Source organism: Scyliorhinus canicula, chromosome 8 (assembly GCF_902713615.1).
Source record: "Scyliorhinus canicula chromosome 8, sScyCan1.1, whole genome shotgun sequence".
In the NCBI taxonomy this organism is placed as follows: domain Eukaryota; kingdom Metazoa; phylum Chordata; class Chondrichthyes; order Carcharhiniformes; family Scyliorhinidae; genus Scyliorhinus; species Scyliorhinus canicula.
In genome coordinates this window covers 165,276,107-165,295,149 of record NC_052153.1, presented here as the reverse complement: position 1 = coordinate 165,295,149, position 19,043 = coordinate 165,276,107, and the positions used below count along the sequence as shown (strand labels likewise).

Here is a 19,043-nt window from a genome sequence, read left to right as displayed (position 1 = left end):
TTTCTCCTTATCCTTAGACTATGACCTCTCATTCTAGAATGCCCCACAAAAGGAAGCATCCGCCCCACGTCTACTTTATCCATACCTTTTGTCATCTTGTATACCTCAATTTGATCTTCCCTCATTCTTCTAAAGCACCGTTGCTCACCTGCTTGTCCTGCTCTCAAGTTTGCTTAATGTTTTTGAACAGATCAAGATGCTGGACAACATGAACTGTATGGAAATGTGCACTGGGATCAATCAGGAAGAATTGTTCCAAAATAATCAGCAAAAGTAAAAGTGGAGGGCTAGAATTCTGACTGGGGGCAGGTGGGAACACTGTGACCATGAAGAGGCTGGGAGTAACTGGGCCTAAGATTGTTGACCAGGAGTTATCTTCATTTTGGATAAGGTCTGGGAGATTTGCGGTATCTGAGACTTAATGGAATTGGAGTTTAGAAGCATGGCTGTGCGTGCAGCTGGACTTCTAATTATATAGACAGAAATTTAGTCTAGATTGTACCAAACATGTTCTAAAGGAAGCACATGCATTCACATCATATTGTTCACAACTTCAGGACTGTCGAAAGCACATCACGGCCAATGAAGCACTCCTGAAAGTCTTTCTGTCACTGTTGCAATGCAGGTAAACCTGACCTTCATCTGAGAAGGAGTATGTATTGGTCTGGACACTTGGAGACAACTCTTATCTTTGAATACACTTTATACTCCAGATAGCACATCAGACAGTAAGCTGTCAGCCCATGCTCAAGTATCTGGACTGGGTATTGAACCCCTGACCTCGTTCAGGCAGAAGTGCAACCATTGAGCCAATGTTAATACCCTTATTAAATGCTGTAATATGCATTACATACAATTATGCCCAACTACACAAAACAGCATAATTTTGTGGGGATGGTGTGTGGATGATGGGGCGGCATGGTGGCTAGTAATGTTGCCTCACAGCACCAGGGAACCGGGTTCAATTCCGGCCTTGGGAGACGGTCTATGAGGAGTTTGCATGTTCCCCCATGTCTGCGTGAGTTTCCTCCGGTTTCCTCCCGCAGTCCAAAGATGTGCAGGTTAAGTGGATTGGCCAAGATAAATTGCCCTTCGGTGTCCAAAGGTTAGGTGAGGTTACGGGGATGGGGCAGGGGAGTGGGCCTGGGTAGGATGCTCTTTCAGAGGGTCGGCGCAGACTCGATGGGCCAAATAGCCTCCTTCTGCACTGTAGGCATTCTATGATTCCAAGAGGTTTCAACAAAGGTTTAACAAGCCGAGCATCCAGATTTGAAAGTACCACTCTTTGCAATTTCTCTATTTTATCCTTTCAGCAATAGCTGACAAGGATATTTCCTGATCAGCAGAAATCTCTGTTTTCACATCAAGTCCCCTCAAATGCCACATCTTATACAAATCAAGAGTGAGGCTGACAATAGCAGAGCTGTATTTATACTGTCTGGGATGTGTGGACACTCCGAGAATGTGAATTCCTCCATCCCATCCCCACCATTTTATTGAAGCCACCTTTAAAAGAGAAGCAATGCAAATTGACATGTCATTTGTGGGCAGCACGGTAGCACAAGTGGATAGCATTGTGGCTTCACAGCGCCAGGGTCCCAGATTCGATTCCCCGCCGGGTCACTGTCTGTGCGGAGTCTGCACATTCTCCCAGTGTCTGCGTGGGTTTCCTCCAGGTGCTCCGCTTTCCTCCCACAGTCCAAAGACGTGCAAGCTAGGTGGAGTGGCTATTATAAAATTGCCCTTAGTGTCCAAAAAGGTTAGGAGGGGTTATTGGGTTACGGGGATAGGGTGGAAGTGAGGGCTTAAGTGGGTCGGTACAGACTCGATGGGCCAAATGGCCTCCTTCTGCACTGTAAGTTCTATGTTAATCTACGTTAACATTCTCTTTTATGTCAGCTAATTGATTCTTAGCATGTGCATGAATCTAAAGCTTTGCACACTATTACAGCACAATGAGCAGAACTGAAGAGCACATCTACAGGAGGAAAAGCTCCAGATCTCGGCTTAAAATAAAGGGACCTGTATGACACTGGTGACCTTCTAAGAAAAGACCATCATTTCTAACCTCACAGAAACTCAGTATTTTCTTAAGTTCAGAATTATCCATAATGCTGCTTTGACAATAACATGTCCAACAAATACGCTTCAAAGCAGCTTAAAGATTGATCTGTTTTGTCATATTTCGCAAACATTAAGGGGACTAGTGTGTCAATACTGGAATCTACAGTCTGGGCCGTCCTATTGGAAGAGATATCCAAAATCTTGTGGATCATTACACTGACAAATATCAGCATTATCGTTACACAACCTTTCTCCCGAGGTTTCGTTCTAAGTCATTCATTAGTATCCTTATCCCTTTGGCTGTCTGAAGCTAATATACCTCGGCGGAGATGCTGAGATGCTGAAAAGACTTTCAATAAAATCCTGTCTTCAACTAAAACAGCATTATTCATATTCCCAGTCATTTATTTTATACAAGGTCTGAAGAGAGACCTTTGAAAGTTGGCAATGAACATTTGGCAAGCAAAAATAAGTTTAGTCACATAAACACCTCACACGTCGTGATACTGACGATTAGTTGGGAGTCAGAAAGTGATAAAACATGCGATTGGTTAATTTACCAGGAATCGCCCTCCACATTGCAGGTGCAAGGTGATACCCAAGCTTCAAACAGTTTCTCGAAAAGACAGCTGCCAATCCCGAACTGCCTACTGCACGTACTGACGGTAGGCGAATTCCTTACCTTGAATTCTGGATGGCGAAGATGGGGAAGAATTGGTTAGTGACCTCCTGGTTATTCCATGGAGGTCAGCACTGCTCTTCTGCATTGTGTGATCACTCTGTGCTCTCTGATGGTTCACTGAAGGTTCGGACTTCCGCCTCTTTCTGTAGTCGCTTGCAGGACTTGTGGCACTAACAACAAATCGAATCAGATGAACTGTGTTACTGCCCAACTTACGTTTCGGTACTTACTCAATGCAGGAAAACTGAACTCTCCCAGGCCACTCCAAATGTAATCACCGGGCAAGTACATTTGATGAGCTGCCTCATCAAAGGTTATTGCACAAAATAAGAGCTTGTGGTGCAGGGGGTAACATATTGAAATGGATAAAATATTGGCCAGGAAACAGAGAGCAGGCATAAATGTGTCTTTTCCTGGTTTGCAGGAGTGGTGTGCCACAGGGATCAGTGCGGGGGCCTCAATTCATTACAATTTCTATAAATGTTTTGAATGAAGAGACCGTGCTATGATTTTAAATTAGCTGACGGCACACAGATAGGCAGGAAAGTAAGAGGACATTAGGACAGAGATAGGTTAGGTGAGTGGCTAAAGATCCAGCAAATGCAGTATAGAACATAGAACATAGAACAGTACAGCACAGAACAGGCCCTCCGGCCCTCAATGTTGTGCCGAGCCATGATCACCCTACTCAAACCCACGTATCCACCCTATACCCGTAACCCAACAACACCCCCCTTAACCTTACTTTTATTAGGACACTACGGGCAATTTAGCATGGCCAATCCACCTAACCCGCACATCTTTGGACTGTGGGAGGAAACCGGAGCACCCGGAGGAAACCCACGCACACAGGGGGAGGACGTGCAGACTCCACACAGACAGTGACCCAGCCGGGAATCGAACCTGGGACCCTGGAGCTCAGGTTCGATTCCCGGCTGGGTCACTGTCTGTATAATGTAGGAAAATGTGAGGTTGCCCATTTTGGCAGGAAAAACAAAAAACATTTTATTTAAATGGCAAGAGACTGCAGAGCTCGGAGATGCAGGGAGTCTGGGTGTTCTAGTGCATGAATGACAAAAGGTTTTCATGTAGGTGCATCAAGAAATTAGCAGAGCTAATGGGGCCACAGTGGCAAGCACTGCTGCCGCACAGTGCCAGGGACCCCGGTTCAATTCCGGACTTAGGTCACTCTGTGTGTGGAGTTTGCACTTTCTCTACATTCTGCGTGGGTTTCCTCCAGGTGCTCCGGTTTCCTCCCACAGTCCAAAGATTATGCAGGTTAGATGGATTGCACATGTTAAATTAGAAGAGTAAGAGGTGCCTTGATTGACATATATAGGATCGTGAATGGTCCTGACAGGGTGGATTTGGAAAGGATGTTTCCCCTTATGGATGAGTCCAGTACCCAGGGGCACTGTTTAAAAATGAGGGTTTGCCTTTTTAGGACAGAGATGTGAGGTGAGATCATCCCTCATCTGATCGGGAAATCCCATTGAGCCAGAGAATCTCATCTGAGGAGAATATCTTTCTCTCCAAGTTGTGTAACTTGTAACTCTCTGCTTTAGAAGGCAGAGCAGACGGGGCCACTGAATATATTTTTAAGGTGGAGGCAGGTAGACACTTGTTAGGTAAGGCAATCAAAAAGTTATCAGGGTAGATGGGAATGTGGAATCAGAAAAACAAACAGCTCAGCCATGATCTTATAGAAAGATGAAGCAGGTTGGAGGGGCTGAATTGCCTACTGCTTCTATCTCATATGGATATATCACACAGGATATACAGATTGGATATATTACACTGTATATACAAATGTTATATGTTGCATTGGACACACAGATTATATATATTATAGGACATGCAGATTGGATTTATTACATAGGATATATGGATTGTTTATGAAAAATGAAAATGAAATGAAAATTGCTTATTGTCATGAGTAGGCTTCAATAAAGTTACTGTGAAAAGCCCCTAGTCGCCACATTCCGGCGCCTGTCCGGGGAGGCTGGTACGGGAATCGAACCGTGCTGCTGGCCTGCTTGGTCTGCTTTAAAAGCCAGCGATTTAGCTGAGTGAGCTAAACCAGCCCCATATATTATGCTGGATATACTGATTGTATATATTAGATAAGATATATGGATTGTACATATTACAATATATATAGATTGGATATATAACAAGGATATACAGTTTTTTAATATTACATATATGGTACAGAAACAGGCCATCTGGTCCGACCAGTCCATGCTGGTGTTCATCTCTTTAGCCTCCTCCCACCTTCTCTCATCTAAATCTACCATCGTAACCATCTATTGCCTTCTCCATCACCTATCAAATAATTCTTCCTCCATTATCTTCGCATACAACAAAGGAGCTAAATTCAGCTATTTTTAAAATATATATTCATGGTGGTCCCATCTCTTCTGCAATAACAGCAGTGCATGCAATTGGTGCTACTCCTGCCACCGGCCTCCAATTGCATCGCTGACTCGCTCTCAATAACTAGTAAAGGCTCATGCCGACCAGCGGAAGTAAGCAATTTGAGTACAAGGGATAAGGTGGAGGTGTGGGCTTGGGCAGGGTGCTTTCCAAGGGCTGATCCAGACTTGATCAGCTGACTGGCCTCCTTCTGCAGTGTAAATACTATGAAATGAAATTTATGTAGAAACTATGCTGTGGAAGGTGATTAGCTCTGGAATCATGTGACATTTGAAGACCTCAGCAGTACAAATGGAAGACCGTGGAAGATAAGGATGGAGAACCCTTTTTAAATCATTGTAGACTAGTCCTTGCACTTCATTGCAAAATCAAATCGCTAGTAGAAAAATCTTGACCGAGATTCAGAAAAATGACTTTTAGCCTGATTTAGATACATCTTGCGCTGAATGAAATGTTAAGACTGTGCACACAGTGGGACAGTCTGACCTGCCAAAGGGAAGATATTTAATCACTGGTGCACCTTCCATCTGGTACCTGCACCTTGTCTCTTTGACACATTGACTGCCTCATTTCCGAAGCTGTTGCTTGCTGCTTGGCTGCTGGTTTAGAATGGAACCAGAGTACAAGCCAAATATATCTGATGACAGCAGCTGCGCAGGAGGAAGATGCGCCATCATTTCCAGATACAAGGAAGATTTTGTTTTAATTACCTGATAGAATGCTTCACCAAGTTACATTTCCATAGCATTCCTCACATCTCACAATGTTTCAGCAGGTAAAAAGCTACTTCTAATTTGGTGCCAATTTGACAATATCAATAAGATCACAGAGACATTGGGCTGAATTCTTCCGCCCCGCCCGCCACAAGATCGCTGTGGGCGAGACGCGGATAATGGAAAGGTCCATTGACCTCGGGCTGGATTCTCTGGTTGTCAGGCGGGTGCGATGGGAGAATCCCACCCATTGAGTGTTGGAACCAGAAATGCCCCACAAGATTTATTTTACACATTTGCTCATGGGATGTGAACGTCACTGGCTGGGTCAGCATTTATTGCCCATCCTTAACGGCCCTTGTGAAGGTGGTGGTGAGCTGCCTTCTTGAACCATTGCACTCTATGTGATGTAAGTACACCCACAGTGCTGCTAGGGAGGGAGTCCCATGACTTTGACCCAGCAACAGTTACGGTATGGCGATATATTTCTAAGTCAGCATGGTGTGTGGCTTGGAGGAAAATTTACAGGTGATGGTTTTCCCATGTGTTTGCTGCTCTTGTCCTTCTAGTTGACAGCAGTCATGGGTTTGGACGTTGCTGCCTCAGGAGCCTTAGTGAGTTATTGCAGTGCATCTTGTAGATGCTACACCTTAACCTTCCACCGATCATCCTCGATCCTACCCATATCCTCCTTGTCCTGCCCTCAATTACCCTCAACTCTAGGAGCTTCACCCTTGATCGCTCCACAATCATGCTTGAACTACTGATGGCAGACATCGACCTTCCCTGTAGAGTCCAGTTTCTTCCCCCTGTCCCCCACAAGCTCAGTGAATCAGTGCCTCCTGGACTCTAGGTTCAACAAAGCTCCACATCCAAGGAAAGAAGCAACTTCTACTCAGCCCCACGCCACCAGGAAGACGACCTGACACCAGCTTTAATCAGTCTTTAAAGCACCCGTTTTTCATTTGTTGCACACTTCATTCCACAGGCAGAATTTAATCTGGTGAAACTGTGTTTTAAGGATTGCGCAATGCATGCTAATGTATTAGAAAGAGGTTCCCGCTGATGGTCACTGGGAAGCATTATCCACCCTCAACCCACTGCCAACTTAATAAGTAACATCTATCCTGCTGCAGAGAAGCTGACATTTTGCCTTCCGCTAGCTAAATATCCCCCACCCGCCTCATTTCCCATTCCCGTAACTTCACAGGATTCCGCCCATACACTCAAACGGAAAGACCCTGAAGGATGGATAAACAGAGACCCCTAGTGGTCCAAATATATAAATAATCAAAAGTTTCAACACAACAAAGTGGGACTTCTGTGCCCTCCCTCCCGCCTCCCCACCTCAGTGGGAGGAAGGCTTGCCCTCGGGGGAGGCCTGCCTCCGGGAGTTGCTGGCCAGTTCAGCAGATTGAAGGAGCACGTGGATAATGGATGGCTGCCCCACAAAGGCAACCCCAGAGTTTCAGGGTGCGGATGGATCCTGGAGCCCATTGTGGGGGGGGGGGGGGTTTGGAAGGCAGAGAGCACAGAAGGAAGGGTGGGGGTGATCTATTTTGGGGTGGGGTGGTTTCCACTTCCTTCCCACCCTTTTCAGGTAAGCCACTGGAAAATGGCCTGCCCACCTGCCTGACTACCACCCTAATTATGCTGTGGGCAGCGTATTATCTAGCTCAACAGGCTTGCTAACAATAAATCACTTTTAGTCATTTATTTACATATGACAGATGCGCTGCCTGTTGTGGTAAACTTGTACATGGCAATGTCTATGACACAGTGAGACTAGTGTGTGTCTTTTTAGAGGAGGAAGATTTAATAATAATAATAATCTTTATTGTCATAAGTAGGCTTACATCAACATTGCAATGAAGTTAGCATGAAAAGTCCCTTGCCATCGCATTCCGGGCCTGTTCGGATACACGGAGGCAGAGTTCAGAATGTCCAAATGACCTAACAGCACATCTTTCGGGACTTGTGGGAGGAAACCGAAGCAGCCGGAGGAAACCCACGAAGGCACGGGGAGAACATGAAGACTCTGCGCAGACAGTGACCCAAGCCGGGAGTCAAACCCGGGACCCTGGCACTGTGAAGCAACAGTGCTAACCACTGTGCTACCATTCCGCCCATTAAAGCAAAAGGCAGCATGGAGCAGGATTCATCAGGAAGATATCAAAGATGATAAACCATGTCTCTTGAGTATAGACCCGAGAGTCTTGGGCTAGCTTCACTGGTGTGGAGAAACTCAAAAAAGACAGATTGAACAGAAATTCTAAAATTATGAAAGGTTTTATGCTGGTTAGTGAGACAGGGATGAAGTGTCAGTTTAGAATGATGACAAAGGAAAGGAGGGGAATTTTTTAAAATTTTTAATGAGGTCTGAATTGCTTTGCCAAGGGGTGCAGTTAAGGCAGAGGCCAGCACATCTTTGAAGCAAGAAGCGGGATAAGGATTTGAAGCGGAGGAAATGCAGTATTTTCGGTTGTTAGTGGGCTTTGTGTTGCTCTGCTCTAGCAAGGTGCCAGCATTGACATAATGGCTGAATAGCCTTGTTCTCTGCTCTGTTTCTTTGGTTCCATGGACAGGTGCCGAGTGAAGCTAGCAAGTCTACAAAATGCTGACAGTAATCATGAAGGAGTTGGTGAATATTGCCGAGGCACAGTTGGATTGGCCAAAAAGCCATTACATCAATTTTCAAGGAAGGCAATGAGACAAATATTACTCGTGACAAATTTCCAGCAGCAGTTTGCGTTATCTATTTTACACATTTGAATCTGCTGTATCACAAATCCAGAAAGTAAAGACAGTGTCACTGCCTCTCATCACCAGAAGATTGCGAATTAATGAGAATATTTCAGCCTCAGAGGCCAGCAGTGATTAATGCATGTTAGGGACATCAACTGAACAATCTACAAGGACACTGAATACCTGAAAATTGCATGGTAATCAAATTAAATTAGCAACCAATATATTATCAATGCAAATCTATCACACATGATAGATTCTAAAACTTCAAACAAATTTCTATGGTGCCTAAACACTGACGTCCATTCAGAAGTAGTGATAAATTACTAAATACCTTTATCTGGGATGCATGTCATAAGTGATTAAAATCACCATTTATTTCAAATGAAATAATAAATGAAAATAAACTGCCACAGAAAGTGCAGTGTAAGCAAGAGGTAAATTAAAAGCTACAGAATCCCTTGTGAGCCACGCACCTGTTCAATTCAATTAAAGGTTTACTATCAATCACAATTATCGATTAGACTACAGTATCCTATTGTCCATAAATGAGATTAAGGGGGTAATGCAACATTTCACACAATTGTTACGGAGCAGAAGGAGGCCATTTGGCCCATCGTGTCTGCACCGACTCTCCAAATGAGCATCATGGATGAGTGCCATTCTCCCTACCTTTTCCATGTACCCCTGCACATTGTTTCTATTCAAGTTATTATCTAACGCCCTCTTGAATGCCTCGATTGAACCTGCCCCCACCACACTTCCAGGCAGTGCATTCCAGACCCAAACCACTTGCTGTGTGAAAAAGTTTTTTCTCACATTGATTCTTTTGCAAGTCACTTTAAACCTGTGCCCTCTCGTTCTTGATCCTTTTACAAAAAGGAACATCTTCTCCCCATATACTCTGTCCAGCCCCCTCATGATTTTGAACATCTCGATCAAATCTTCTCTTAACTTTCTTCTCTCCATGGAGATCAGTCCCAACCTCTCCAAGCTCTCCTCATAACTGAAGTCTCTCATCCCTGGAACCATTCTTCAGGATACTGGTGAACTTTAGCAAGATCGAGTACTGTGTGCAGTTTAGTCTCTTTGAGAAAGTTCACTTCACTGATACCTGGGGATGAGGAGAGGGGTCAGAGGCTGGTGGTGTTATCTTATGAGGAAAGGTTGGCCAGGCTGGGCCTGTATTCACTGGAGTTAAATGATTGGGAGGCGATTTCATTGAAACATATAAAGATCCTGAGGGGATTTGATAGGGTTAGATGGTGAAAGGATTTCTCCCTGTGGGAGAGACTAGAACCAGGTGACACAGTTTGAAAATAAGGGGTCTCCCTTTCAAACTGGAGATGAGAAGAATTTTGTTCTCTCGAGAGGGTCGTGAATCTTAGTAACTCCCTTCCCCAGAGGGTGGTGGAGGCAGATTAATTGAATATACTGAAGGCAGAGGGAGATAGATTATTGACTAACAAGGGGGTCGAAAGTTATCGGGGGAGGGTGCAGGCAGAATATAGAGGTGAGGCCACAGTCGGATCAGCCACAATCTCATTGAATGTCGGGGCAGGTTTGAGGGAGCAAATGGCCTACTCCTGCTCCTAATCCATATGTTTGTAGGTATGTTTGTCAACAAGGCAGATTTTTATTGTAAGAAAGAAATGATGAACAAAAGATCATTATATAAATGTAGACATTGAAACTCTCCACTGTGAGACAAACAAAACAATATCCTTGGTGCATGCTACAGCCTCTTCTGCCAATAACCTTTGTTTCCAAGTAACGGTTCACCCCAATTTACCTTACAAATAAAACGGATTTATTACTTTTAAACCCTGGATTACATTAACGAGTCCAACAAGCAACATTACATATATAATAACAAGACATTATTGTGAGAGTCTCGGTCGAAAGATTTAACTCTGGTCCAATAACAAACTGTGTCACATACTGACCCAACAAAGAAATCAAGTTAAAAGTTACTCCCGTTAAATGGATAGACAGAGTTGACTGAAATATCTCAGTGGAAGTCGTTCCACATTCCCAAAAGGCAACTATTAAATGTTGAGTTATATGGTCCAAACCTTATCTGTCAAAAACTGAAATGAGGGATCACAGCCCCTGATAAACAAAATGGAACAAAACAGCATCAATTAGCACTTACCTGGAAGGTCTCTCCAACTGCCTATCTATTGAAGTACTGTAAAAGGAGGCCTGTAAGGAAAGAGAATTGTATAAATATTTGAAAATAATTTCTGTAGGGCTCTGGAGAAAGAGCAGGCGAGCAGGACTAATTAGATGTCTCAGACATGATGGGCCAAATGGCCTCCTTCTGAATAATATCATTCTACAAAGGAGACTTTAACATGTATAATTTCTCGGCCTCTTCTCTTTCCCTTTGTGCTGCTGTCAATACAAGGGACTTAACCTTAAGCAAAGAAAGAAAAATACTTTACACAATGAAATTGTGCATAACCTTCATCTCTGTTGCCCCATATCTGTGTTGCCAACTGCCCCCATGAATTAGGATTTGCTCATTTACATTTTTGGTGTAAATTGTGTCTATGTCTGAGCTGGCAGCCGAAGCTCACTGCAAATATACAGCGGTTATTCCTTAATTTAGGATCTGTTCTTCGACTGGGTGAGACTGTCCCAGCAAAACTAGAAGGTCAGAGTACTTGCAAAGCACATGTGAGATTAACATCTTGTTTCATTCCAGGACCGTGAATATTTCTTTGCCAGGGGAAGATGGAGTGCAGGCTTGATCCCATTAATGTTAGACAACACATGTTAGATTTATCCTCTACTCTGCGCTGTTCAGGAATAAAAGCATCTCATCAGAAGACAGCTCCAATTCAACAATGACCTTATCAGAGCTGTCAAAACAACCAGTCAAGTGCAAACAATAAAAAAGGATTTTTCGAACAACAGCAGCAAGAATTTAATATGATGGAGCTGCTCCAATAGCAATGGGTCCACAATTCTTGGTGCAAAATGCAGAAAGGTCTCTTTTTAAATATGGATGTGTCTTTTTGCAGGATTCCCAGGTCACAGCTTGGACGCTTCTGCATATCTGAAACCCAAGACCTGGTCTCCCTGAATGGACCATCAGAAAACCCAAACCGCCCCTTCTGTACTGCAGAATATAAAGAATACTCACCTCGGGGCTGGTTTAGCATACTGGGCTAAATCGCTGGCTTTTAAAGCAGGCCAGCAGCACGGTTCAATTCCCGTACCAGCCTCCCCGGACAGGTGCCGGAATGTGGTGACTAGGGGCTTTTGCCAGTAGCTTCATTGAAGCCTATTCGTGACAATAAGCGATTTTCATTTTCATTTTATGTGCCAACCAACGCTGCCTTTAAGTGAGTCACAGTTTAACATTGAATCAATACAAAAACTTAGTAAGAACACAGAGTAATGGTGTACAATTTTGGGCTGCATACTATAGGAATGATGTTCAGTCAACAGAGAGGAAAGAGCACAGACTCACAACGATGCTGACTGATATGAGAAAACGCAAAAGTGAAGATTCAAGGAATTGCCGCTTTTTTTGTCAGAGCTGATTTCAATTATGAAGGAGTAGATTTAAAACTTTTGAATTATTGAGGAGTCCAGAATGAGGAGCCACAGATATAAGATTAAATATGATGATTTAGGACAAATAACAAGAGACCATTTTAAAAAAGCAAAATAGATTTATGAGGCTGTGGAATCTATTATTGCAGTATTGATTGAAGTGGAGATCAAGCTAAAGCCTTTAGCAGGTCTATGGGGAAGGACAAGTCTAACAAACCATTGGCTATAAGATCCAGCCCACTGCAGCACAGGAGGGCAATGCCAGTTCTTTGATATAACTAACCAAGTAGACCTGCTCCTTCCCCACAGCCCCCAAAATATTTCCTTTTAAAGTCATTCCACATCATAACAGGATGGGTTGGAACGTCTTTCACTCTTAGAACATAGAACATAGAACATAGAACACTACAGCGCAGTACGGGCCCTTCGGCCCTCGATGTTGCGCCGACCTGTGAAACCATCTGAAGCCTATCTGACCTACACTATTCCATTTTCATCCATATGTCTATCCAGTGACCACTTAAATGCCCTTAAAGTTGGCGAGTCTACTACTGTTGCAGGCAGGGCGTTCCACACCCCTACTACTCTCTGAGTAAAGAAACTGCCTCTGACATCTGTCCTATATCTCTCACCCCTCAATTTAAAGCTATGTCCCCTCGTGTTGGTCATCACCATCCGAGGAAAAAGACTCTCACTGTCCACCCTATCTAACCCTCTGACTATCTTATATGTCTCTATTAAGTCACCTCTCAGCCTTCTCCTCTCTAACGAAAACAACCTCAATTCCCTGAGCCTTTCCTCGTAAGACCTTCCCTCCATACCAGGCAACATCCTAGTAAATCTCCTCTGAACCCTTTCCAAAGCTTCCACATCCTTCCTATAATGTGGTGACCAGAACTGCACGCAGTACTCCAGGTGTGGCCGCACCAGAGTTATGTACAGCTGCAGCATGACCCTGTGGTTCCGAAACTCAATCCCTCTCAATCTTATAGGCCTTTGATTAATAACAGCCTGGCATAAACTGACTGCTTTTCCCTTATTTGTTGCTAAATATCTCCCCATTGCCTCTCAGGTGAACATCATTTCATATTCAACCTTATTATTTCAGATCAATTTTAATTAAACTGTTACCTCAGTCAAAGAAATAGGAACATCACAGATACAGATCACAGGGTATACATGGATGGAGAAAGTCCTTCACCTCGTTTGATTTCATCCTTCCAGAAAATGAATCCAACCATTAACCCACTCAACTTTAACTCATTCGGGTTATCTTACTATACTTGAATTAATCCAAAGCAGCAGGTTGATCAACCTTCCCGACAATAAGATGTTGATTACCCTGGAACAAAGAATATGCCGCAACGTCTTCTCTAAATGTATGCTTCATAGCTGCCCTTCACTCCACCCCCACCTTTCACAGTCCCCCTCATCCCTCTCCCCTTTCATGGGCAGGGCGCTCCTTTGCTTCCGGGGCTGGGATGGCTACCATTATCAAGGATAATTCATTTAAATAATATGACTACCAAAGTGGAATGACAAAGAAACCTCTGGGCGCCCAGGTGGCATCGGCAGGGTGGCATCGGGGTGTCAAGGTATCACCCTGCCCGGAGCCCAGCCACCCCGCTTGCCTGGGGTCTCTGAGGCAAAGGAATCTGATCCCTGATTTGGGTAGATCAGGAAAGTGCATATTAAAGTGAGACTGGCTGCTCACTTTAACATGCAAATTTGCTAAATCCGATTCACGATGTCTCGGGAGATCCCGTTAAATCTCATGATGCACAAGGCAGCCGTTAGATTTTGCCCCTAGTCATCTTTTTGAGCTTTGGGGAGTTTCTCCCTGGTGTAGCCCACACTTACAAATTTGTTCAGAAATGGGGAGCTGAACCTGCCACCGGGACCGGCTCTTCAGAAATCAGGGTTACCATTTTGAAAGGGTGCCCCGATCTCAAGGTGAGCTTGAGGGTCCCCCAAAACCCCGCCCACAGGCAATGCCACCCTCCACAAACATGGGCATCACCCCACATACCCAAGCGAGGATATCCTGCTGTGGGGTAGCTGAGAGCGCCCTCTTTTCAGGTCTCCCCATGCCACTTTTTGCCCCCCCTTTCAGGACCCCCACAATTTATCCCCCAACCTACAGGAGGCCCTTCATAACTGCCCTTCACCCCACGCCCCCACCTTTCATATCTCCCTCAATCCCCCTTTCATGGGCATAGGACCTCTAAGGCCCTGCCCTTGGCAGGACCACCCTGGCACTTGGGCACTGCCACCCAGGTAGCTTGGCAGTGTTCCATCTGCCTGGAAGTGTCAGCCTGGTACTGCCCAGGTGCCAGGGTTCCAGAGGGCGAGCCAGGGTGCCACCATGCACAATCCCTGACCACCCAAGGGTCTCCAATGGCCTGGGAGATGATCCCAGGTGCCGTTTCGCCTGGTCCACATTTGTGTGGACTAGTGCTAAATGGCACCATGGCCTGGTCTCACAGGCCTTCGTTCCCAGGCCTCAGGAGAATCGGGAGCTGACATATTTAAAAGAGCCCAATGGCTCATTTAAATATGTATATCTGGATCTCGCCCGGCGAGATTTTGCAAGGTTTAACGGCTTTGTTGCATCATTGAGTCTGGCGCGTCGAGGCCATTTGATCACGCCCCTGGATTCTTAACACACAGCACATATAATTCCAAGGAAAGTCTATGCCCGTTTTCTCAATTTATCACTGGCGTGAATCAGGTACTTCACAGCTGGACTCTGGGTTCTTAGTGCTGGTAAAATCAGACCCGATCAATTTTGCTTCATAGGGAAAAAAAGAAACAGGTTGGCTCTACATTTGAGAAAAAAAGTATCAAATGTTACAAAAAGATGGTGCGACCCACCCTGCGGGGGTGGGGGGGGGGGGGGGGGGGGGGGGGGTGGGGGGTGGGGTGGGGGGGGGGGGGATTTCCATGATAATTTCCTTCAACCTCATGCCACTGAACTGTGTGAAAAGGTAAAGGAGAGTGTGGAATTATCAGATTTAGAGGAAATCATGAGAATTAAACCCTTTATGGTGTCAAAAGAAAAACAGCAGTTTGCCAGCATATCAAAAAATGAGGCCTGTGACTTCACTCCCAGCAGTACAGTACATTTAAGAGGTTGGCATGTGAGGTTGCAAACTAAGGTCAACAAATAACAAGTGATCTTACAACTTTGATGAGGATGTACATTCAGCGTAGGTTCACTGAAAGGTAAAATTTAATCATTAATCCTTTTAAGTCTTTTGTATTTTATTTCCAGGTACAGAATGGCTTGTAGGAAAGGCCTTGCATTAATGTATCAGCATTTGCACGGCCCACGGCCAATGAACTATTTTTGAATTTTAATCATTACAGTTGGTAAAAAATACGGCAGCTAATTCGCACAAAGCAACGTCACACAAACAGCAACACAATAAATAACCAGAAAATATGATTTAGTGATGTTCCCTGAGGGAGAAATGTCCATCAGCACATTGGGAAAACTCTTTCCTGGCCTTCAAATAGTGCCATGGAGTTAATACGTCCACCTCGCAGAGAGGTCCCCCGTCATCCACCCCGGTACTTGGGGATGGGGGGGTCATCCAGGGTTGGGGGGCTGTTGTGTGGTGTGGGTGGGTTCGACTCTGCTTTGAAGTGTGGTGGGGGGGGAACTGGCCACGGGACCTCACTATCGGGTTGCCCACTTAAGATTATGGCCCGATAGCCTCGGGAATCCCTCGTAAGCCATGCCATGCATATATTTGGGACCCTGGAGACCCTGGAGCTGTGAAGCAACTGTGCTAACCACAGTTACAGATTGACACCAACAGTAGCATGACACTGAAAAGGCAAGTCGAACACAATAGTACAACACATAATTGTGAACTATGCTACAAAAGATTCTGTGGTAAACAGCGAAAGCTTTCTAAAGCAATGATTAGAGACGCCAATTGACCTTTAACATAATATTAGCTCAATGTTCCCCACTGTCTGGTTGTGGAAAACTGTTCAAATCAGCTTCTGTTTCACCCAACATTCAGCAATTTTGCACAATTAGTGAATTTGGACATCTCTCGTCTTTGAACTTGCTTTACTTTAGTATGCAGAAAGAAACTTTATTACATTTCAATTCACTACGATAAATGTAATTAACTTAAAATTAAAATAGAGTACTACATTCTTGTTGACCCATCATAAATAAATTACTGTCACTCGGGTTTGGATTCCTAATTTACTTCTGGCACTGCCTGCAATGTACATAAAAAGAATGGGTCAAAGGATTTCCCGTGTACTAAAATGCCGTGATTTAACAATGGAGTCACGTAATTGAAGTATCACATGACACACTATAGTGTGAGACAGTAAGAGAATAGAGGAGTTGTCAGTAACAGGAAAAATCCATTGGGTCTAAAAAAATCCATCCTCTCATTGATCCCCACTAACATTTATATATTGACGACCTGCTTGTTTTAATGTGACTGAATCCCTGAAGCTTCAAAATGGAGTTCCAGTGTACAGGATGATGAAATGGAGGACAACAGGTCTGATTTGTTCTTGATTAGACTTGCATGATACAGCAACACGAGGGTGGCAACAACAGTCGCTGGCAGTACTGCCTCACAGTGCCAGGGACACAGATTCAATTCTGGCCTCAGGTGACAGTGTAGAGTTTGCACATTCTCTCCGTGTCTACGTGGGTTTCCTCCAACGGTCACAAAGATGTGCAAGTTAGGTGGATTGGCCACGCTAAATTGCCCCTAGTGTCCAGGGGTGTGCAGATCAGGTTTAGATCAAGAGGTTATTGGGATCGGGCAGGGAAGTGGATTAGGGTGGAGTGCTTTTTCAGATGGTCAGTGCAGACTCGATGGGCCGAATGGCCTCCCTTCTGCACTGTAGGGATTCTACGACACAAGGACCAACTGACTTCCTCTGCAGTGTGCAGGAGAAGGAAGAAAAATCAACCCTTTTCACGCACCTCCTAACAGCTGGCCGAATACCAGCATTCTGAACAACAGTCTCTATTAAGAATGGGAAAGAAGTGTGCCCAAAGGTGAGCCAGGAGAAAAGGAAACAAAAGAGGGAAGCCTGGGGATGGGGGGGGGGCCTCCTTCCATATGCAAACAGAATCCCATTCCTGCCCACCCAATAAACACTCCAATGAGGGAGGGTCTTCGCATCTTCCTTCTCCCTCACGTCCTCCATTACATCATACCCTAAATGACAAATGGAGAAGTGAAACGTCACAGAGAGATCATTCACAAACCTGCCGACAGCAACAGGTATGAGGAGCCATTTCTTCACTCAAAGGGCTGTGAATCTTTGCAATTCTCTACCCCAGAGGTTTGGGGATGCTCCATCGTTGAATATATTTAAGGCTGAGAGGGACAGACAGATACTTGGTCTCTCTTTAGAATCAAGGGATATGGTGAGCCGACAGGAAAATGGTGTTTATGCCAAAGATCACCTATGATCCTACAGAGCAGGTCCAATGGGCCATGTAATTCACTCCTCCTCCTATTCCTTATTTTTCAGGGCTCATTGTCCTGGTCAATATTTTAGGGAGGAGCACGGTAGCACAAGTGGTTAGCACTGTGGCTTCAGAGCGCCAGGATCCCAGGTTTGATTCCCCGCTGGGTCACTGTCTGTGCGGAGTCTGCACGTTCTCCCTGTGTCTGCGTGGGTTTCCTCCGGGTGCTCCGGTTTCCTCCCACAGTCCAAAGACATGCAGGTTAGGTGGATTGGCCATGATAAATTGCCCTTAGTGACCAAAAAGGTGAGGAGCGGTTATTGGGTTACGGGGATAGGGTGGAAGTCAGGGCTTAAGTGGGTCGGTGCAGACCCGATGGGCCGAATGGCCTCCTTCTGCACTGTATGTTCTATGTACTATGTACTTAAGCAGTTTGTTTACTATCGGACAAGTCCAAGGATTCCTAATATCAGAAAAAGCAACAGTCTGTATTTTGCCAGACGCTACAATTTGGTTGAGTGTTTTTAATATATATTTTCATTTAGTCTGTTTATTGCTTCTTTTTACAGCCACATTCTTTCCATTGGAAGTGGCGGGGGGCGGGGGAGGGGGGGGGGGGGATGGGATAAGCTGCAGTCTTTTCCTCAGGCAATTGTGACCCTGGTAGGTCATTGACTGGCAGGACACAATCAATTGTGGCAGCTTTTCCCTCCCCTTTCCAATCAAACTCCCAGTTGGACTGTAACACAGTATTTTGGATTCTCAACTGACAACAGGCTAACTACCAACCAAGGCTTATTTTCAATAGTATGTGCGGTACTGGGAACAGGCTGCAAAGACCCATAGGCCCGAAACAGAAACTGCCAAATGAGGCCCTGGCTGGAATCGATACTGGCCATCTGCAAGAGCACCCAAGTCAACACATTGCTATATGGACTTTTGTGATTACCTACTCACATTTACACAAGAACAAGACTATGCTATGAATATGTAAGGATCTTCCAGACACAAATGATCAACTTTGCAGCAGGACAAACAAAAGGGGCCATCGGACTCCATAATGGGCTCAAGGCTGATCAGAGAAGAGTGTTTCACAGGCCACTGGATCTTGATTGAATCACCCTGGTTGAACAGGAGTATCCTGTTTATTCCCATTAACAAGTCGGAGTCTGGATGGGACAAAAGAACTCAGGCAAGACGTGGCTGTATACCTATGACTCAATGCTAGGAGAACCGGTATAAAAGAAGGAACATTGGAACGGGTTTTCAGTGATAACCTGGCAGTCCCCCAGGCACAACTATCGCAAGAAGGTGGTACCCTGGGTTCTGGGCCCAGAGAAGATACCCACATCGGCTGAGAAGATATCCACATTGG

General features: G+C 44.9%; 1 protein-coding gene across 1 annotated transcript in view; it reads right to left on the bottom strand.

Moving 5' to 3' along the window:
• sorbs2b (sorbin and SH3 domain containing 2b) overlaps nt 1-19,043 on the bottom strand; it is a 531,274-nt gene that overhangs the window by 80,704 nt on the left and 431,527 nt on the right. Inside the window, exons 16-17 of the mRNA XM_038805638.1 lie at nt 10,796-10,845; nt 2,747-2,916 (exon numbers count right to left, since the gene is read on the bottom strand). Of these exons, the coding sequence (XP_038661566.1) occupies nt 2,747-2,916; nt 10,796-10,845 (220 nt within the window). The remainder of the gene's footprint in view (nt 1-2,746; nt 2,917-10,795; nt 10,846-19,043) is intronic.